This window comes from Oryx dammah, unplaced genomic scaffold (genome assembly GCF_014754425.2).
Source record: "Oryx dammah isolate SB20612 unplaced genomic scaffold, SCBI_Odam_1.1 HiC_scaffold_6, whole genome shotgun sequence".
Lineage (NCBI taxonomy): Eukaryota > Metazoa > Chordata > Mammalia > Artiodactyla > Bovidae > Oryx > Oryx dammah.
The window spans coordinates 39,935,012-39,957,861 of NW_024070190.1; the positions used below are offsets into that span (position 1 = coordinate 39,935,012).

Sequence of the window (22,850 nt, forward strand, 5' to 3'; positions counted from 1 at the left end):
AGCTGTGATATATCATAATCCATCTTTAAAGTTACAGGAAAAAAATTATGTTAAGAAAGTGGGAACAAATTCTATTTCTTTTCAGTTCAAAAACAATTGGTAAAATCAACAAACCAACGTTTAGATATCTACATGAGAACAATGAATAAGAAAGCTACTCAAAAAATCCACAGGCAAATGGTGGAGAAGGTGTGGCGAGAAGGGAACCCTCCTACACTGTTGGTGGGAATCTAAATTGGTACCGCCACTATGGAGAACAGTATGGAGGTTCCTTAAAAAACTAAAAATAGAGCTACCATATGACCCCGAAATCCCACTCCCGGCATATATCCAGAGAAAAATATGATCCGAAAGGACACACGCACCCCAGTGTTCACTGCTGCACTGCTTACAATAGCGAAGACATGGAAGCAACTGAAATGTCCATCGACAGAGGGATGGATAAAGAAGGCGAGCTACAAACACGCTCACTCATTACAAAGAATGGAACGATGCCATTTGCAGCAACATGGAGGGCCCTAGAGCGTGGCACACTGGGTGAAGTCAGTCAGAGGAGAAATATCGGATGACATCCCTTACATGTGGACTCTAGACAGAAATGATACACATGAACTTATTTATAATACAGAAGGAGACTCACAGACTTAAAAGAAGAACTTATAGTTGCCAGGGGTGCGGGGGAAGGGATAATTAGGGAGTTTGGGAAGGTCATGTACACATTGCTATATTCAAAATGGATAACCAATAAGGACATATCGTATAGAAAACAGAAAAAGAAGAAGAAGAAAGATTTTTCTTTACTCAGCTTTTTCTTAAAAGTCTTTTTGACCCCAGGCAATTGAGTTATCTAACAAGGTGGAGCTTATGAGCACTAAGATGGATACACACACACATATCCTACTTTTGGTTCATCTTTCAAATAAAACATAATTTAGATAATTCCTAAGGATGCAGGTGGGATCATCACATAGAATACTCATTGATACAGCTGTAATAAGCTCTACCTACTTCACATCATGGGGCTAGAAACAGGAACATAACAGCTTCTGTCCTCAAGGATTTAACATTTTACTGGAGAGAAAAACAAGTAAATAACAGTGATAAACAAAATGTTCTGCTGTTTTTTACTGCATTAGATGCCCTAGTTCCCAGTATGAGTCAAGAGCACAAGAGTTTGAGGAAAGCTTATTAAAGGGACTATTTATACAGTTGTGGAAGAAGTTCAAGAAAATCAATAAAGAATAGTGGTTCACCATTGAGCTAGCGACAGCAGGAACTGGCATTACTCACCTGGTGTGAAGAAGGGTGGACAGGGACAGGTTTACTAGAATCCAAACAGGGTAACCATCAAGGTGTGGTCTCAGGGGGACACTCACAGCAACCCCTGGTGGCAGGGAGGAAGCTGGGAGAACCGTAATCTGACCTCATGCTCAGCCAGCCTTCTGATTTTCCACAAGAGTCTCATGAGCCAAACCCAAAGGGAAGTCAGAAATGATGCAACCTGTATGGATCAGCCTCCTGGGCCCTAAGCAAGGCAAAGAAAGGTGGGACGTGGAGGAGAAACTCCACTGGAGGGGGCAGGGGGTAGGTCCCAGCACTATGCAGCCTCTCAACTCCTGGAAATATATCAGCAATCAAAATCACTCCTCGCCACTTCCACAGACACCTCTCCAGTCCAGATGACGATCGTCTCCTGTCCAGATTACTCTCACAGTGTCCGAAGCGACCATTCTCCTTTTCTGGGTCTTTTTACGTATATCACTCCGAGTGTCTCCTTAGAGAGCAGGTCATTGTGTTATTGTTCAGTCACTAAGTCATGTTCAACTCTTTGTGAACCCATGACCTGCAGCACACCAGGCTTCCCTGCCCTTTACCACCTCCTGGAGTTTGCTCCAATCCATGTCCACTGAGTCGATGATGCCACCCAACCATCCCATTCTCTGTTGCCCCCTTTTCCTGTCCTCAATCTTCCCCAGCTTCAGGGTCTTTTCTAATGAGCTGGCTCGTCACATCAGGCGGCCAAAGTTATTGGAACTTCAGCTTCGGCATCCATCCTTCCCATGAATATTCAGGACTGATTTCCTCTAGGATTGACTGATTTGATGTACTCATTGTCCAAGGGACTTTCAAGAGTCTTCTCCAACACCACAGTTCAAAAGCATCAGTTCTTAGGCACTCAGCCTTCTTCATGGCCCAACTCTCACACCCGGACATGACTATTGGACTACATGGTCATTCCTCTGCTAAAACTGCTCTGTTGGCCCCCATCAGAATTCTTACCTTGGCCTACTAGGCCCTGTGGTTCTGGCTCCAGCTGCCTCTCTGGCCTCATCTGCTGTGTCTCTCCTTCCCCTGTTCTGCTTCAGTCACATTAGGCCCTTTTACTATCCTTCCTGGGTGCAGAAATGTTTCTGCCTCAGGGCCTTAGTACTTGTTGTCTCATTGTCTGAAATGCTCTTCCCTCAGTTATCCATGTGGATAGCTTTCTCACTTCCCTCAGGTCTCTGCTCAAATATTTATCTGACAGCCCTTTCTTCACTACCCTGTTTAAAATAACAATGTCCTTCTAACTCCCATTTCATGACTTATTTTTCTCTTTAGCATGTATCACAGACACATCTAACAAATACTAAAATGCTTTCCTTGCCTTTCCTTACTAAAATGTAAATTCCAAGAGGACAAAGCTTTTATTTTGTTCTGCTCAACCCTCTGTATCTGCAGAGGAGCTCAGTAAATATATGAATTGTTGAATGAATATGGAATCAACCAGAGTTTAGCGTGCTCCTTTCTGTAAAGACTGCAAAAAGCTTAGACAAGAAGTAAAGACGTGACAATTGAATATAAAGGAGGCTTTTGAGGCCTGGTTGAAAAAGAAAAATGGGGGGAATAAAAAATAGCATGAGGCTAAATGAAAGCATGCTTATAGCCTCAAGGATTGAACATTTTACTGGAGAGATAATGAGATTCAAATTATGAGGAAGCAGGAATTCTTAATGGGAATGAGATCTTGTATGAGATAGATGAGAATAAGATGAGAAAGAAGAGTGAGATCAAGAAAGAAGCTGGGGTGTATCTTCCTCTGAGATAGAATCAAAAGGAGCATAGCCATGTTGGGAAGAGGCTGAAGCGGTTCTATAGGTGAGGACCTCTGCCTTTACTCTGCAGTAAGAGGGCAGGTCATTTTTAACGCTGGGGATGGGTGGGAAGGAGAGTGGATTTCAAAAGAGTAGTAAAGGTTTATGAAATTTGTTTATATGGATGGAATAGGGATCTGCCTAGGGTAGAGATGGAATAGATTATGTAACCAGCGATGCACTCGGCTTCTCTGGGTATCAGAGAGAGGTGGCTGCAATGAAAAGTCTGGGATGGTGAAACAGGACAGGGTGGAGGTGACAGCTTGCTGTTCATAAAAAGGCAAATAACAGAGGCTGGCTGGGGAGTCGCCCAGCCAGAGCTAGCGTTTCTCAGTCCCATTTCTGAAAGAGGTAGGGCCATGTGTCCAGTTCCTGCCAACAGAATATTAGCTGACGCTTTTGAGAAGTGAGTACGTCTCCCCATAGGCTCTCGCCCTGTGGCTGGGAGGGCAGGGAGCAGAATAACCTTGGAAGAATCTTCATATTACAGATGGGCAGAGCCCCATTTCTTCTTACACGGTTGCTTGAGAAACATTTCTTGATGAAGTCAACACTAACCTGACTGTTATGCTAAAGACAAATATGTTTTTATATTCCCTCTGCCATTGCATTTTTGTTTCAGCTTAAGAATCTGCCTCCAGTGCAGGAGACACAAGAGATGTAGGTTTGATCCTTGGGTTGGGAAGATCCCCTGGAGTAGGAAATGGCAACCCACTCCAGGATTCTTGTATGGGAAATTGCATGGATAGAGAAGCCTGGCCCACTATAGTCCAAGGGTTGTAAAGAGTCAGACATGACTGAGTGAGCAACTTACCTGCTTACTTATAATTATAGCAGCTTAGCCTACGCTAATATAAAAGGTTACCCTCTAACCTCTGTGGGGACTGAAAGAGCCACGGTTCCAGAATTAGGTGGACATCAGTCAAAATACTGTTGGCTGCAACCTGTGACACCAGTAATGCCCTGGTTGGCACTGATGGATTCTACTACACAGTAACCTGGAAATGGAGAAGAGGAGTATCATTTTAAGAAACTCTGCCTGAGATATCCCCAGGGGACTCTCAGAAATATTGGGGGGATTCTCCTGGTGGTCCAGTGGCTAAGACTCTGAGCTCCTAATGCAGGGGGCTCGAGTTCGATCCCTGCACAGAGAACTAGATCCCACATACTGCAATTAAGACCTGGGGCAGCCAAAAAAAAAAAAGAAAAAAAGTATCTGAGAAGAAACTGGAAGATAGGCAAGACTGATGTTCTCATGCAGCAGACTGGGGCAAAGCCAGAGAAATATTATTTTAAATTACTTTTATTATCCTTTGGCTAGTGTGGCCTCTACCTGTATAAATTTGTTATTGTCTGTAATGTCAGTACATGTGACTTACAGAAATCCCTTGGTACTTTCAGTAGGCCAGGAAATCAGATACAGACGCTCATTAGAAATATGCATAAAGTTTAAAATAATTATATTCTGAGTGGTAAGCCAAAATATTCAGAGAGTAAAATGCATAAAAGTCAGTGGGAAGACTACATGAAAAACAGTTGTTCAATGGCCTATTTTGCTGACTTTGATTTTGTTTTCCCAAGAGTATACCTAGTGATTATTATAGTACCTGGCACAAAATAAATGTTAAGAAATATTTATTAAATTATTAGTGACCTGGGCTAACTTATGAACAATAATATAATTTCCTTCTTTTTCCTAATTATTTTGTAATAAAGTTCTTTTGAAGTGGTCACAATAAAATGGCAATCACTTATCAATCTTGGGACACACTTTCCCTACCATATTCATAACTAGAGAAATGTGATGAATGTTTTTTAAAAATAAAATATTTGCAAATAAAAATTATCCAAATGAAATGTTAAAATCATTTAAATATCAAAATAAATTTCTTTTCTAAGAAAATATACTCTTATAGTTTGGCAAGTTCTTTCAAAAACAGACTCATCTGTGATATAAAACCACAGTATCTAAAATTACATTCTGGTTTATACAGTGCATGGATTAGATTATCCTACTTAACAAGCCAGTACTTGCTTTATTACTAAAAATCCAGAAGGCTTTTGTAAGACTTAGCATTTCACAAACCCAGACAGTCATGTGATAGCGTTCTTGCTTTACTCTCTCAAAGGAATTAGGATATTTTAAGCCTGAGTGAATACTGTAAAATGAATGTACTCATAGGCTAAATTTACTATCAAAAGACCATGCTCCATTTAATAGGTATGCATGTACCTATTCCTGATGCCAAAAGAAAAGTAGGCCTCATTTCATGGTTTTTAAATATTTTTCAACAAAACAAGTTTTTATGATTCAATATCCTGAGACAGAATTTGCAATGCAATTGATTTAGATCCCAGGATACACAAATAAAGCAAGTAAAAAGTAAACTATAACTGTAAAATAACCCTCCTGATTTCCATCACAGAAGTTGAGAGCAATGGACTGGTATATTTATATTGAGGAATATCCTGTTCTGATGTGAGGCTCATTGCTGTACATTCACAAAAGTTATGGAGAACTGTGGTGAGGGCATATTAATTCAAAGACATCTTTCTCAAATTGTATCTTTACATAACTTATTCTTGCTATGCTATGAGCACTGTGGTATTATGATAACAATGACATTAACAATAATGTATGTTAAATGATATTTGTTGTTCCGTCGCCACTGCAGCAGGTCAGGCCTCCCTGTCCCTCACCATCTCCTGGAGTTTGCTCAAGTTCATGTCCATTGCTTCGGTGATACCATCTGGCCATCTCATCCTCTGTCGTCCCCTTTTCCTTCCGCCTTCAATCTTTCTCAGCATCAGGCCTTTTCCAGTGAGTCAGCTGTTCCCATCAGGTGACCAAATTATTGGAGCCCTAGTTTCAGCATCAGTCCTTCCAATGAGTATTCAGGGCTGATTTCCTTTAAGACTGACTGGTTTGATCTCCTTGCATCACAGTTCAAAAGCATCAATTTTTTGGCGCTCTGCCCTGTTTAAGGTCCAGCTCTCACAACCGTACGTGACCCCTGGGAAGACCAAAGCATTGACTACACAAGACCTTTGCCAGCAAAATGATGTCTCTGCTTTTTAACACACTGTCTAGGTTTGTCATAGCTTTCCTGCCAAGAAGCAATCATCTTCTAATCTCATGACTGCAGTCACCATCCACAGTGATTTTAGAGCCCAAGAAGCGGAAATCTGTCACTGCTTCCACCTTTTCCCTTCTATCTGCCATGAACTGATGGGGCTGGATGCTATGATCTTAGTTTTTTTAATACTGAGTTTTAAGCCAGCCTTTTCGCTCTCCTTCTTCACCCTCATCAAAAGGTTCTTTAGTGTCTCTAGTTCCTCTTCACTTTCTGCCATTAGAGTGGTATCATCCACGTATCTGAAGTTGTTGATGTTTCTCCCACCAGTCTTGATTCCAGCTTGTGATTCACCCAGACTGGCATTTTTCATGATGTGCTCAGTGTATTAGTTAAATGAACAGGGTGACAATAAGCAGCCTTGTGGTTTTGCACAACGACAAAAAAGATATGTTAACTTGACACATAGTACTCTGGGGCTATTACAAACAAAATGCTTTGACATGATACAGTCATAAACCTGGATGTCAAGGCATTCCTATGCAGAAGCAGCTTTCATGGGAGGGATGAGTAAAAGAAGACATATGAATGGATAATAAGTGATTACCAGCACAATATTTGATCCAGCATACAACTAGTAATATTTTAATATACTATATATTATTCATTTGCCTTGTATGAATGACATTTTTTCATATCCAAAGGAAAGCCTTCCTAACTGCCTCCACCCCCTCCTAAGGTCATATATAATCTTTGTGCATATTTAATCTACTTTCCTTTGCAGTGTATCTGTGTAAAGGTTTGTATAACATCTGCCTCTGCCTTTTGACTATTACAACCAATGTTGTTGTTGTTGTTGTTGTTCAGTTGCTAAGTCGTGTCCAACTCTTTGCCACCCCATGGACTGCAGCACACTAGGCTCCCCTGTCCTCCTTTATCTCCCAGAGGTGGCTCAGATTTGTGTCGATTGAGTTGATGATGCTATCCAACTATCTCATCCTCTGTTGCCTCCCTTCTCCTGCCTTCAATCTTTCTCAGCATCAGGGTCTTTTCCAATAAGTTGGCTCCACACATCAGGCAGCCAAAGTACCGGAGCTTCAGCTTCAGCATGTGACCTTCCTGTGAATATTCAGGACTGATTTCCTTTAAGGTTGATTGCTTTGATCTCCTTGCAGTTCAAGGGACTCTTAAGAGTCTTCTTAACAACCAATAGGGACTGAAACTGTCTTGTTCATCATCATGTTCCTAGGACCTAACCATCCCTGTACCTAATAAACCAAATACACAGGAAGGCTTTTACTGAACAGTTTCTTAAAGTTAAGGTCTGAATTGATGACAAATTCAAACAAATAACTCTAGACTGCAAAGAGAAATTCATAACATATAACATAGTCTATTTTATCAAAGTTGTTTTCAAAGTTATCAGATATTAAACAACTTTCCAGTGTCTCTTAATTTCAGATTATTTGAATCATAGGCAATTAATGCTGGTTTTTCAGAAAAAATGAAAAATTACATATGCCTAATGATTTTAATTATAACCACACTAAGTAAATCCAGAGCATAAAATGCTAAAATATGCTCCACTGGGGGAAAAAAAAATCCTTGCTGAGGATTTTATTTCTGAAAAGAAATAAACACTGCTGAATTTCAGACCACCCAAAGAGAACTTTATTTTCTGACCATTAGTTATTCCCTCAAGTCAGCTCACCCAAAAGATTCATTCTACACCACATTTCAGAGACAACAGAGAGAACTTCTAATAGAGATTTCTTTAGAAACAGGATCAAGTTGAAAAGGTTTCTCTTGTTTCAGTAACATTATGCAATAATTTGGTTATTTCATAATGATTTTTCCCCATTAAAAACAAAGAGGAACAAAATGTGAGAAATCAAATAGAAAAACGCCCTTTTTTATCCAACCCAGATGGCTCAATTATGGGATTTTTCCCAGAGCTGTGCCAAGTTAGAAGCATGCTTGAAAATAAGCTAGTTGAAGTTCAATCCACAGTGAATACAGACATTGGTTGAAATACTTTTTCCTTAAAAATAGGGAGCATGCATTGGGGTAAGTATGTTAGACTAGGATTGATTTGCATTTCCCTGGCTTTGGGGTGCTTCCTCCCTCACGGCCCTACTGTCTTAACTTTCTATAGCTTGCCAGGAACTAGGATGTTTGGGAGTCAGTTATATTAATACTTTCAGATGCTAAACTTGCATCATGGTTTACCTGCAGTTTCCAGACATCACTGCCAAAGACCTCACAGAATATCCTGTTGTTTTGAGGAGGAAAGTCTCATATTATACAGATGTATTTGGTGTTAAAATGAATTTAAATGGGGCGGACACTCTTTCACAAGATTACGTTGTTTTTTCCTCAATGCTCTTGAGTCACAGAAGCCCATGTATCTCATCCCTGATCCCATGTAAGTTTGAGGAACTTGAGAGAAGGAAAAAACACAAAAATGTTTAAAAGCTAGATGATAATTAATTTAAAAGGAGTGTTGAAAAGAAGATAAAAAAGCAGGAACTGCTTATGGGAATTGTTCCCAGGAGCAGAATTTAGGAAAGAATGACCTCTTAGTACAAAATAACTCTGCATCCACACTGGCTGATAATTCACACTTCACTTTTTCAATTATTTGAAGTCTTATTGATTCATTTGGAATAGTACATATTTGTAGAGACACAGTTCACTTTTCATAGAACCGCACAGAATTTCTCGTGGATTTTAGCATGGGACAGAGCCTATGCAGATAGAAAGGAGTAAACTGGGTTAAATGGCTTTCCTAATTTCATGCTTCCACACTAAACTGTCATCTTACCTTCTTTATTCCCTTAGTGTTCCCAAAGTCTTGGGCCACGGCATTTCCAGCCTGAGGCATTCCCAATGGCTGGCACCACTTCTTAGGTACCTAGGTCCCCTAGTTTCTCATGAATCTTTATGCAGTCAATTCCACCTTGCTATTTCCACACGTGAACTAATATAGCCACTGAAAGGTATACTCTTTTTTCCAGATGACTGGCAAGATTATGACTAACACAGTAGATGAAAACTTTCCTTCATCAAGTAAAAGATATCACTTTCTTTATACAAGTTGTAGCTTTATAGGCTCAATAGCATATGTCACGGAGAAGGCAATGGCACCCCACTCCAGTACTCTTGCCTGGAAAATCCCGTGGATGGAGGAGCCTGGTGGACTGCAGTCCATGGGGTCGCTAAGAGTTGGACACGACTGAGCAACTTCCCTTTCACTTTTCACTTTCATGCATTGGAGAAGGAAACGGCAACCCACTCCAGTGTTCTTGCCTGGAGAATCCCAGGGACGGGGGAGCCTGGTGGGCTGCCATCTACGGGGTTGCACAGAGTCGGACACGACTGAAGCGACTTAGCAGCAGCAGCAGCATATGTCAAACATACAATAATCATTCAAACAGTAAGAAGCAGCCTAAATACTACATGGGAAAACAGCATCTTCTCGAGAAGCAAAGACTGGAAGAAAAAAAAAAAACCTCTAGGAGTAAAACATCTGTCATGACTGACAAGTGAATCTGTGCTATCAAATTATTTTCCTTCAAAAGCATGTGCAATCAGCCTCACATAGAGAACTGAGGTTCACATTTGAGTGAAGAGAGAGAGGCAAGTTACAGGGCATGGGATACTTGGGGTATGGAGCGGATGGATGTGTACAGTGGGCAGGACAGTATGATCACCGTAACACAGTGAGGGGAACAAAAAGGTGGGAGGAACGGCACAGAAAAGGCGGATGATTACAAAGAGAAACTTCACTGATCTTGTATGGAAACTAGGAGAACATCCAACTCAAAACCCTTACCCCCCAATGGTATAATATGCTTAACTTCATTAAAACATTATTTTTTGGGACTTTCCAGTGGTTAAGTGGTCTAGTGGTTAAGACTGTGAGCTTCCACTGCAGCGGGTGCAAGATTCGCTCCCTGGTCGAACTAAGATCCCACATGCAACACAGTGTGACCAGAAATTTTGTTTTAATTTTTTAAGTAATATATTCCAAGTTGTTAGTCCATTTACATACAGATGTTTCTAAAACAATCTGTTATTTTATGCCCATCTGCCTACATAAACTTAAAAAAGCACAATGTGGTAGTTATTTACTTTTCAGAATATAGTAAGATACCTCTCTTAGTCAATGCTTTTCAGTTTGGCTGTGGATAAGAATTACTTGGGAATTAAAAGCAATTATGTAGATTCTGAGGCTCCATCATCTCGGGGAAGAGAGAGGGCAGCAAGGTGTCTCGAAGGCAAGCTCTATGAATTTGTAATGTGTAAGCAGAGTTGAGAACATGCACAAAATTCTTGCTACCTGAACTGCGGTGTGCAGACCAGCAGCACTGGCGGCATCTGGGCACCTTCTGGAAATGCAGAATCTCAAACCCAGGCCAGAACTACTTAATTAGAATCTGCATTTTAAACAAGATCCCAGGGAGATTCTAGTGTTCCTCTAAGTGTGACAAGGATTGCAGTGGGAGGTACCCGGTGTTTTTTCTGAAAATACCAGTTAGAAGGAGGTGGTATCTATCATTCATGAAGAAAATGTAAAAAGAGCCTCGGGTTTGGAAGCAAGATGAATTCGAGTTTGATAATTTGTTCGCTATAAACAATTAAAATAAGCCCTTGTTTTCATAACACTGTTTGGGCACATCATCATTTTTTAAAATAAGAACCTCAAAAAATAGAAGGAACTGAGCCTTTAGCCCACTTCTCAGAGGCATTGTTTATGGCTAGCAGTTGAAAAGACAAAAGCTTTGAGTAAAGTACCCAGGGTAGGGCAGCCTATAGGCGCTTCTGCCCAGAAGTCTCATGCAGGATGTCCCATCCTAGAGTCCAGAGCTATCTGGACACAGACCACTGGATGGAAACCTCCCTGCCCAAGGTGGAAGTGCCCTTAAGAGTTTTCTCCCTAAGAGTATGTCTAAATCTGCTTCCTACAGAGAAAGGAAGAACATTGATGGGCAGGTTGAAATTATATTCAAACATCACGTCATTGGCAAAGACGTTTCCAGTTGGCTTTAATAATTTATTCTGACAATCTTTTAAAGAAGAATATAATACAATAACATTGAAGTGTTAAACCTTTATTTAAAAGATGCTGTTGGAAACCTCTGAAAGTTAATATATTTTCAAATAAAATTACTTAACTCCATCTATTTATGTGACTTTTCAAGACCTTTTGATGAATTTTTCAATTTTACCTGCAGAGTCTGAATCTGTGGTTTAAGAAAAGCGATCAGTCTATATAATTCTATATATTTTAAATTTTTATAGTTATTCAAACTATCTTCAATCTTTTTACAATCTATTATATTTCTGAAGTAACATACCACTCGTGAGCTTTTAAAATTACATGAGGTTTTCTGACAGATTTTATTTTTCTTACTTAGCCAAAGTCTTCAGGAACAGCTCTAGCTTTTATATTTTTAGGAGGACCTTTCACAGCGTGATGGCAATCTGGCTGACAATATGATGATTATAGCTGTAGCTGGTGAAGCACTATATTACTAAAGTTACATAATAGAAAGATGATGTACATATGTGAACACTCCAAAGGTAGATCCTGTATTGTGTAAAAGAGGAAACTTCTCTGCTTAAATAATGTAAACGGTAGCTAAAAAGGAACAGGAAAGATTAGGGCTTCCCTGGTGGCTCAATGGTAAAATATCTGCTTGTAATGCAGGAGTCTGGGTTCAATCCCTGGGTTGGGAAGATCCCCTTGGAGGAGGGAATGGCAACCCACTCCACTATTCTTGTCTGGAGAATTCCATGGACAGAGGAGCCTGGCAGGCTACACTCCATGGGGTTGCAAAAAGTCGAATACGACTGAGCTATTAACACTTTTTTTCACTTTCTCAGGTATGTTTTACATTATTAGAAAACATTCCATCTTTAAATTAAAAAAAATTTACTCAAATTTTAGAAAGAACTATGTTAGGCATTCATTTAAAGCCCACCATTATTTAATTTTCTGTCACTTAAACCCTGTCCTATTTATTTTATCAATTTTTTTTTCTACTCTCCTCTGTACCTTCTGTTAGATTTACTCAAGGAAACAACTCTTAGAAATATTGAAATTATCTTGATTTTGTTTTTATTTTACTTCTGCATTTTTATTGCTTTATTTACCCTACTTTCTTTACAGATTCCCTTAATTCTGATATTTTTGTTATTTTGTGAATTGAATGCTTCGTTTTTCTTCCTGCTTGTTCAAAATAAATAAATAGTTTACACTACTGCATTCGAAACTGTTAATATTCAAGAATATAAATTATAATAAATATATTGCTGTCATTTTTATTTTTGCATTTGCCTAGTACTACACTTTTGAATTTCTCATGTACTCAATTATTATTTCTTCCTTTTGGAACTTATTGGGGGTTTTCTTCAAAGTAGTGAGGCTATGGTTTGTGAACAGATGTGGGGGAGGCAGAATTGGCTGCTTCTGAACATGGTTTTCCTGCAGCACGGAGGATAGTGGCAGCTGAGTTTTTTGGTGTTTTTGGTTGCTGTAGCTTTTATGATTTTAAGCTGTTCCATCACTAGGGATTAGGGTGGAGGTGGCTAGGCCTCCCTCCAATTTACTATTTAACAACATTTCCTTTAATGGAAACAACAGTTTCTGTCCCTGATTTTTAAAATCTATTTCCATTGGCACTGCAGTTGGTAAAATTCTTCCTAGATATTAGCAAAAGCCTGACTTAGCCTCTTAGGTTTAAATGTTACTGGGAGAAACTTTTTTCTTTGTGTATGTTTTATGAAGCATTTGCATTGGACAGCTGTGGTTGCTAGCTCCATCTTAGCGTGAAACTTGTGGGAATGCTTTCATTTTACTTTGTAAAGGTCAAGGAGTACTCTAATTCACATTATTAAATTTTTGCTGCCTTTTTTTTTTTTGGCCTATCAAGGATCATGCCCAGGCCCACTGCAATGGAAGCCCAGAGTCCTAACCACTGGACCTCCAGGGAATTATCTACATTTTTAAAGTTTAGAAGGAATTGTGTTAGGCTTTTATTTAACCCCGACAATATAAATCTTAATTTAAATTTAACATTTGTTTCCTAAAGAGGATACACTGTAATGATCCTGAAGAAATTATTTTTAGAAGACATAGGAAGAGTATGTCACTTGATGATTACAACAGGACCAATTACTTCAGGCAGTGAAATTACATACTAACATGCATTATATATAAAATAAGTAATCCCAACACAAAAAATTAAGTTTACAAAGCATACTCATCACCTACTTTAAGTAAATGTAAGTGGATTTACTTCATTAAAGAATAATGACCAACACGATATTGTAAAGCAATTATCTTCCAATTAAAAAAATTAATTTACATTAAAAAAGGTAAATGGTAGAATATTAAAATGCATATCCAAACAGCTGAAATAAAAAAATATGAATAAATATTAAAAAAATAATGAACTATCCCAAGTGATTCTTCTTAACTGTCCCAAACAGAAACTGATTTTATCACAACTTGATTTGTGAACAACTACAACTCAAGACAAGATACGTGTGTATTCACTGCATGTCAGCTAAAATTAAATTTTTAAATTGTTAATGATTGAAAAAAATAATATGTATTACTACTTCAAACCTATTTCCTATGTGAACACATTTTAAAAACCAATGTTAATGGTAAAACAAGTATTATCTGATATGACAATATAAATCAACTACAAGTATCCCACTCTTAAAGTCAATTTGGAAATATGGGTAAATATAGTAGAATGAATGTGTGTGTGTATGTTTAGTTGCTCAGTTGTGTCCAACTCTTTGCGATCCCAGAATACACACATTTAATTGTAACCCCACTACAAATCTCATTAAAATAACAGTAAAGTGATTTTTCAGAAAGACTTAAGTCAGGAAGAATATAGAAAAGAGCATCAACATTTTTGGACCCAGGAAAGAAATGGATGAGTAGTAACTGACCCAGAAGAGCTGAGAAAACTGAAGAGTAAGTGGACAGTGGGAAAAGTTGAGAAGCAACCCAAGTTTACACTGAAGAGCTTCCAAAAGGTTCAAAAATTGGTAACACAATTCTTGGCCAAAAAGGACAAATGGAGGATGGCTGTAGGGATACTGTGAGGAGAGGTAGATCCTTGGATGGCCTCCCACTCCAGTGGTCTGGTGACACCCCTTGGTCCCCCTGAGGCCTAGTCTCTGGAAAGAGCGATGGTTGGATTTGCAAATCTCTGGCGCAGTTGAGTAGGGCCAACAGGGATTCAGTAACAGATAATAAATTGAGTATTTGAGGGCCCCAATCCTTGTTTTCCCACGAGAATGCCAGCAACCAAGTACCTTTCAGAATGGCAGAGTCTTCTCTGTGAACAATCTGCCTGGCACAAAAGAAAACACCTGAAGATATAGACACTGATAATTTGAAATGACTGTGATGGGTTGAGATGTGTTCCCCAGAAAGATATGCTGAAGTCTGTTATAGACCGTGTTCCCCTAAAATTTGCTTGCTGAAGCGCTAACACCCAGAGTAATGGTATTTGGAGATAGAAACTTTAAGGAGGTGATGAAGATTCAAAAGGTCCTAAGGATGAGGTCCCACTTCAACAGATGGGTCCCTACTTCATTAGAAGAGTAAGAGACCCGAGAGAAATCTCTCTCCCTGCACGCAGAAACAAAAGGTCATATGAGGACACAGATAGAATGTCTGTGAGCTACAAAGAGGCCTCCTCCAAAACCAACCCTGATGGCACCTTCATGTTGAACTTGCAGCCAGAGAACTGTGAGAAAAAACTTTACCGTGGCCTAAGCTGTTCATTGTGTGGCATTTTGTTACAGTAGTCTGGCAAAGAGTACTACAAAGTTCTAACCCTCAGAATGTGACCTCTCTTGGAAACAGGGTCACTGAAGGTATAATTAGTTAGGATGAGGTCATCTTGGGGTATGGTGAGCTCTTAATCCAATGTGCCTGGTGTCTTTAAAAGGAGAAAAAAAAAAAAGAGACTCAGAGACAAAGACACATGAGGGAGAACATCATGGGGATAACAGAGGCAGAGACTGGAGTGCTGCCCCTGAAAGGCAAGAATCACCAAGACTGCTTCCTGCCAACCACTGGAAGCTAGGAACAGGCACGAAAGGATTCTCGTCAACAGGTTTCAGAGGGAAAGTGGCCCTGCCCATATCCCGGCCCCAGAAGAGCAAGGCAATAAAATTCTATTGTTTTAAGACACTCAGTTTGTGGCACTTCCTTATGGCAGTCCTAGGAACAAATAAAATGCCTAGTTAAATCCCTTTGTAGTGAAGATCACAGTCAGCAAGCCTCTTCATGGGTTCAGGACTTTGAATCAGCTTTTCATTATAAAATTCAAATATGAGTAGAGAACTGAGGATCACCTAACTTTTGAGAAAAATCATATATGAAAAACAGAGGCCGAAATGTAGAAAGAACATGTCTAAAGAGCGATCATTCATATCCTCAGACAAAAGGGAAGCTATTTTAAACACTGTAGGAATAGGATGCTATCGAAAAAGGGACATTCAGAGAATAAAAGAAGCCCTTGGAAATTAAACACAGAAGAGAAGATAAAATTGAGGAACTCTCTCATAAAATACAGCAAAAAAAAAAAAAAAAAAAAGAGTTGGGAAAGAAAAAAAAAAAAAAAAAAAAAAAAAAAAAAAAAGAGTTGGGAAAGAGAAGAAAAAAGATCAGAAAATTTAGAGAGTCAGTCCAAGTGGCTTTCTAACTGAATAAAAGGAACCCTAGATCAAAACAATTAGTGAAAATGAAGTGGAGAAAATCCTTAAAGAAATAATTTTAAACAAATTTCCCAGAGCTGAAGGACAAAGCATTCTTGGATTAAAAGAGATGACTGAAGGTTTAGCAAAATTGATTGTAACTGGCTTATACCAAGGCACGTCATCTTGAAATTTTTAAACTACAGGGACACAGAAAATTCTCTTAAGCAGGTAAGATGCCAAATGTCAAATGTGCCAGATGTCTGCACAGCAACACAATAAGTTAAAAGACAAAATTCTGAAGGAAAATACTTTCAGCCTACTTTCATCACCAAAAAAAAAAAAACAAAACTACCTCTCAAAAAGCCTTCTTAGGAAGAAAGGCATGCATCAAAATGAGGAAGTAAAAGAAGAAAGAGGAAAACAGGAGATTAAGAAACCTGAGGATCTAAGAGTCAGTCTGGAATATCTAATGGATGAGAATGCACTGAGAGGAAATTCACACATCTATCACAGAGTTTGGGTCTAAATAAGCAAAGAGAACAGAGAATGCCAAATAAGCGAACAAAACAAAACAGAAAAACAAGATAACGAATAACAAATTACTGTGAAGAAAAAGAATGGTCATGGCAGGATACTGTAGACATCAGATGCAAATGGTGTTTCCATGCTGAAAACCTTATATAATAGGCACTGATTTAAATGCTTTGTTGCATTAACTCATATAATCCTCACAACCACCAGAGAAGGCAAGTACCACTACTGTACTTTTTTTTTCCACATTAGGAAAGTGAGGCAAAAAAATAACCCGTTCAAAGATACAGCTAGTAAGGCACAGGGCCAAGGTGATAAGCCAAGCAACCTAGTTCTTTATCTCTAGACTCTATTGCTTTTTTCTAATTTAGCCTCAATAATGTAAATACTGAATACTGATCCAACTCAAATTACATTCCAATGATACTGGAAATTATGCAAGTATGTAGTGACATTGGGTAACTTATAAATCATCTCTAACAGAAGAAAGTCAACTGATGAGATACATCTGAAAAATTAAGAAACAGCCATACAAGCATGTATTTAGATGTATAAATAAATACTAATGGATTTGGATAAAAGAACTGAAAGTAGTTTCCTTGAAAGTTAGAGATGAGGAAGGTGGGGAACTGTTGTTTTACATAATAAGCCTTGGACAACTGTCTGATTTTAAAAGTATAAATAAGTAAAGCTTTGATTAAGAACAAAAAGCAAATTAAAAGTAGATCAGAATAAAAAATAAACAGGAATGCAGCCTAATAAAACTAATTTTCAAAAAATTAAAAAAAAAATCCCTCTTTTTGATGCATGGCAGAAACCAACATTTTGAAGCAATTATCCTTCAATTAAAAATAGATAAAATTTTTAAAAAGTCCCTTTAATTTGTTAAATTTTCATACTTCACAAATTATTAAAACCCTTCAAACAAATGAGTGTTTTTAATCCAAAATATGAAAGATGCTTGGGGAACACGTTTGACAACAAAGTTTCTTTACTACACTTTTCCCCTTTATAAATGGTAGACAAATTTCTAACAAACAGAACTAGTAGGCAGCTTAAGATTTTACCAAATGACAAGCATGTGGCATATTTGTTTAGCTTCATATCACCCAAATATTCAGTCAAAAATTAGGTCACTTTCAAAAACTCAGTCAACAGGGTTTTGGAGGGCCTTTCAGAAAGTAATCTCCCAGAGTTTTCCCTGTTCTTTGTTCTTGCTCACAGTAAATCTCAGGACCAAATGTCTGTGATTTCTAAGTACTGTTACCCAGTCTTTTCATTGCCACTTTCCCCAACATTCTTAGAATAAGAACACTGGTTTCCTAGAAAAGCTACAGCAATTATACACAACTTGGAAGTAAACACTCTATTTTCAAGTCGTGAGATGGTCTAGGCTTGAAAAAAATTGCAAAACCATACTAATTCTTCAGTAAGTTTACATTTCAATTACTGCAAGACTGAAAGACTTTAAGTAGGCCATAGCTGCCACACTATACAGGAAATTATATCCTAGGAAAGCTCCGTTTTAAAAATAGGCAAAGGAAGAGAAGAAGATTGCCAAAATACACAGCTCTTTCCATTTGTTTTGATTTGAATACAGCATCTGTTTTATCAGGTGCAATCTACAATATTTGCAGCCTTAAAGACAATGGTAGCAGTTAGGGTGGGAAGAAGTAAATTAACCAAAAAAGTTTGCTTTCTGAGAATAATTTTGAAGTAGACATCAGTAGAATTTAGGTATTAACCAAACATCACAGAATAACTGGACTTAGGGATAAGTCAGACTGGTCTGTGTACTCCTTAACGAGCAGAATCAAAGCTGAGAAACTAGATCCATCCACTGAAGAAAGGGACATGTTCTTGTAAATACCATTTAAGATTTGTTATATACTTAGAAGTCAACTCTTCTTCCTTCTTTACTCATTAAAAAAATATTGAGTACCTACTATGTAACATGTACTTTACTAGGTATAGGAATATAGCAATTAACAAAACTCTCTTTGGAGCTTATCTGGTGGGGAAAATAAACACAAATACATACAAAAAATATATTACAGATGGTATGAAAGGCTATTAAGAATATAAGAGGGAAATTTTAAGAAAGTTACTTTTATTAAGAAACTACCAGATAAAAAACAGATTCGGATGGGATTACAAGAAAACTTTGTGAGAACAGAGTTTTGATAAAATTGCTATAAATCAGGGGTAAAATTGGATGACTTAAGTTTAGGTGAGGTTCACTAAGAAAATGATACTCAAAATTTCTGTCACAAATAAATTTATGCTGGAAATATTTAAAGAACTGCCAAGACCATACAGAACTTTCAAAAACTTCTCATTTTATTTTTAATCATTTTACAGTTGGTTTAGATGCTTATGGGTCCTGCCCTTGTACTGGTTAAGCTATTTCACTGCTCTACTTGGAAAATATCCATATAAGTGGGGTTTCTGAAGATCCACCTTGGAATTAATCACAGGCATATTTGCTGGTTGGTGCTGAAAGCTGTTTCAATTTTTTTGCATTTCAAGTGAGAAAAATCCTCATTTATTTTCTAATCTGATACCTTTCCTCCTTAATGATTCATGTGACCCTGAGCAAGTTAATTCACTTCACTGAGCATGTAATAGTCCAATATTCCTTACTACTTTATGGAATTGGAGTGAGGGCCACTGAGATATTGTATTAGGCAGAAGAATAACATCTCCCTCCTCCAAAGATGGCCCTGTCTTAATCCCTGGAACCTGTGAATATGTCAGGTTGCGTGTTAGAGGAGAGATCAGGCTGCACATGGAATTCAAGTGGCCAGTCAGCTGACCCTCAGAGGGGACGAGGAGCCTGGATTACTCAGGTGAGTCCAATGTAGTCACGAGAGTCTTTATTAGGGGAAGAGGCCTTCAGAACCTTCTTCTATCTCAGGAGAACTAGAGAGGGAGCAGCCTGAGGAGGTCTCAGTCCCATGTTTCTGGCTTTGAAGCTGGAGGAATACAGCCGTAAGCCAAGGAGTATGGGCTACCTGTAGAAGCTAGCAAAGGTAAGGAAACTGATTTTCCCCTAGAGTTTCCCAAATGAATGAGGCCTGTGGATCCACTTCAGATTTCTGACTTCTGAGACTGGCTTTGGTTTAAGCCAGTAAATGTGTGGCAACTGTTGTAGTAGCAACTGGAAATAATACTACACAAAAGTATTTTGAAACTGGTAGAAATTACGTAAACGTTAAGATGTTATTTTTCTACTATGATATCTCTGCTTAGTCTCTCCAGCAGACTTGATGGCAGACGCCTTGGTCCCCAGGAGGTCTTAGAGTAGTACCACACTTCTGTGTCAAAAGCAGATTCCTGCCTTTCTCGTTTTAGTGCCTGACTGTTTTTCTGTTTCACTCTAGCTCTTGCTTAATTTGTGAAGCAGATTTGATTACCATATAATTATCAAAACAACTCCAGCCACCTGCCTTTTTGCTTCCCCAGTTTCCCTTCAATCACTCATGATTCTGATATTCCCAAAGGGATGGTTAAAGACACTGGTTCCAGAGTCATAATACTGTAGCAAAATTATGTACAGATAATTCTTTCCTTGTTTTATGAGTTAATCTCTAAAAAGATGTCCAAGGCAATATGTGAAGTATATATCCAAATATGTATGTATGTAGTAGGTATGTGCATATATATAAATATATAAGCACATGTCAAGTCTTAAAGTTTTTCCAGCAGTTTGAATAAGAATGTTAATGGATTCTCTTCCATAGGTTAAATTACTTTAATTTATGAAGCAGAATTAAAATTTGAGGATTAGACCCTTCTTACACCAAATTTATAGAATAATGCAGTAGTAAAATTTTGAGTGTTGTATTAAGGGAATAAAAATCTATGTTTTTAAGTCCTTAAAAACATTAACAAAATTAAATTGATGCATAGTAAGAAATGTAATAATATTGTCATAATGGTTCTTAGGTCAATCCCTGAATAATACTGTTTTTCCTGCCCTTCTATCATTAATTTACACATAAGGGCCTCTTTTCATTGTAATTTGTTATACTTTTATGGGTTTCCCTAGCAGTTCAGATGGTAAAGAATCCACCTTCAATGTAGGAGACCTGGGTTCAATCTCTGGGTTGGGAATATCCCCTGGAGAAGGAAGTGGCAACTCACTCCAGTATTCTCTCCCGGAGAATTCCATGGACAGAGGAGCCTGGTGGGCTACAGTCTGTGGGGTTGCAAAGAGTTGGCCACAACTGAGCGACTAACACATACATACTTTTATATTTCCTTTTGCTATATTCTTATCTTTTATTTAAGGAATGGCATTTGTGTGCCTGCTGACAAGGTCCTCATGAGAACTTCATTTTCAATTTGTAATGTTTTTCCAACAAAAACGTTGTACATTTGGGAGGGGAGTGAGAATACTTTCACAGATATATACACAGAGACACTCAGATATACCCGCTATTGTTTATTCTAGGTTTATAATACTTCACAGGTAAGAGGTGAGGAACATATCACCCTGTACTTCAAATATACAATAAAGTAGATTCAGGAAAAAAAAAAATCTCGTGTAATCACACTATCATAAACTTTTCAAATGAGAATTGTATCAGCCAGTACAGTTAATTAGTAGCAAGTTGTATACTCCTAGCTTATATTTTTGTGGTGTTTAGAAATGAAGAGCAAGTCTTGTTTTTATCTTTCAAAGCAGAATTCCAATTAAAATATGACACCATAAGGCAAAGTGTCGTGTGTGGACTAGTGCAAGGTTGTGGAGTGTTACTGTTTTGCTTTAAATATAAAATTGACAATAATTTCAGACCTACTACATCTAATAATAAAAGTTTGGGTAGTATTTTGTATGTTTTTGGAATTTGACTTGATTTTTCTAGTGATTACTTTTAAAATTTATTTTTAAAAGTATTGGTCTATGACATAATGGAAATTATTTAAAAAAAAAAAACACAAAACTCAAAAAAAAAAAAAAAAAAAACTCAAAGTGGTCCTGTATCACAAGTAGCTTGAGAAGCCCTTGTTAACTGAAGAAAAGTGCTTGTATCTAAAAACTAAAGTATGCCAGTACCATAAAACAATATTTGAAGAATTTATTATAATAAACATTTAAAAATTAGTGAAAGTAAAAAAAAAAAACAAACAACAGCTAAAAGATGGGGAAGAGGAAAGTGAAAGAGAAAAGAAAGATTGATGACTGAAGAGGAAATCATAACATACTATGATTCAAGAAGAAAAAAAGACTGTAATTGTCAGTAGCCGTAAGGTATCTACCTATTTAATCAGTTAGAAGATGACAAACGCCTGTGAAGGAAGGAAAAGATTCTGGGACCATAGAGATATTCCAGGTAAACCTATACATTTATAAGACTAAAAAACAGACAATTTCCCAACCTCTTATTTTACTGGAGGTTGAACAGAGATGCAGTGACTCATTTGGGAATCATACTTGTTTAAATGCCAACTGACAGCAAACTATTTTTGAAACTCCACTTTGGAATTATATTCAAAATTAATTTAAAAAAAAGACGAGCTTCATTACATTTATATAACATTTTTAACCCCAAACATTATTCCAGCTGTTTCTAAAATAATGTTTTTCTAGTACTGAATACAGTGGAAACATTCAACTAGAATTGATCACTCACAAAACTATACTTACATATTCCTTCACGTTTTTCGTTTTCACAGCTTTGTATGAATAATATGCCGGATAAAGCATTCCAAACACCAACCTAAAAGCAAAAAGTGCAAGAAGATGAATCAAACTATAACAATGGTTTTAATAGCTCATGAAAATTTCACCTGATAGAAAAGTAGAAAGTACATGGAAAACACATGACGGTGTAAATGTATACAAAACCTTGGTGTATAAACTAAAGCCACTCAGAAAAGCAAAGGAAAAACATATTTTTTGAAAACAAAAATAGTTTCAATATTTTACACAGGTTTATAGGAACAAAAGATTTATTTAAAAAATGGCCGTTTAAAATCTTTTATTCCACAAAAAATATTCTGTGGATCCCGAACATTTTGGAAAATGGAATTATTTGTGCAAAATTTGTGCAAAATTGCAGAAAATAAAATAAAAATTGTCCTCAGCCTATGAGTCAGAAATTACCACAGGCAACACTTTACTGTATGCAAATCCCATTTTTTATCCATGGGATGCAAACCTAAAACAGACATAATGTTTCCATACACACACACAATTTGTGATAACGGAAAAAGTGGTCTTTCACACTGATTTCTAATTATGACAGTGCTGTGAAATAATACTTGATATATTTATTATAATATATATTAAAATAACTCAAAGCACTTTATGACAATTACTAACAGGATTTAATTCTAACAGATAGCATTAAATTATTTCACCAGA

General features: G+C 37.6%; 1 protein-coding gene across 3 annotated transcripts in view; it reads right to left on the reverse strand.

The window, feature by feature from the left end:
• The window catches only part of REEP3 (receptor accessory protein 3), a 100,468-nt gene that overhangs the window by 29,237 nt on the left and 48,381 nt on the right, over window positions 1–22,850 (reverse strand). For 2 of the 3 annotated variants that reach the window (XM_040242289.1, XM_040242290.1), the window contains exon 2: window positions 22,131–22,203. In XM_040242289.1, the coding sequence (XP_040098223.1) occupies window positions 22,131–22,203 (73 nt within the window). Of the gene's footprint in view, window positions 1–22,130; window positions 22,204–22,850 lie in introns of those variants that run through there. The other variant, XM_040242291.1, reaches the window with a different exon arrangement.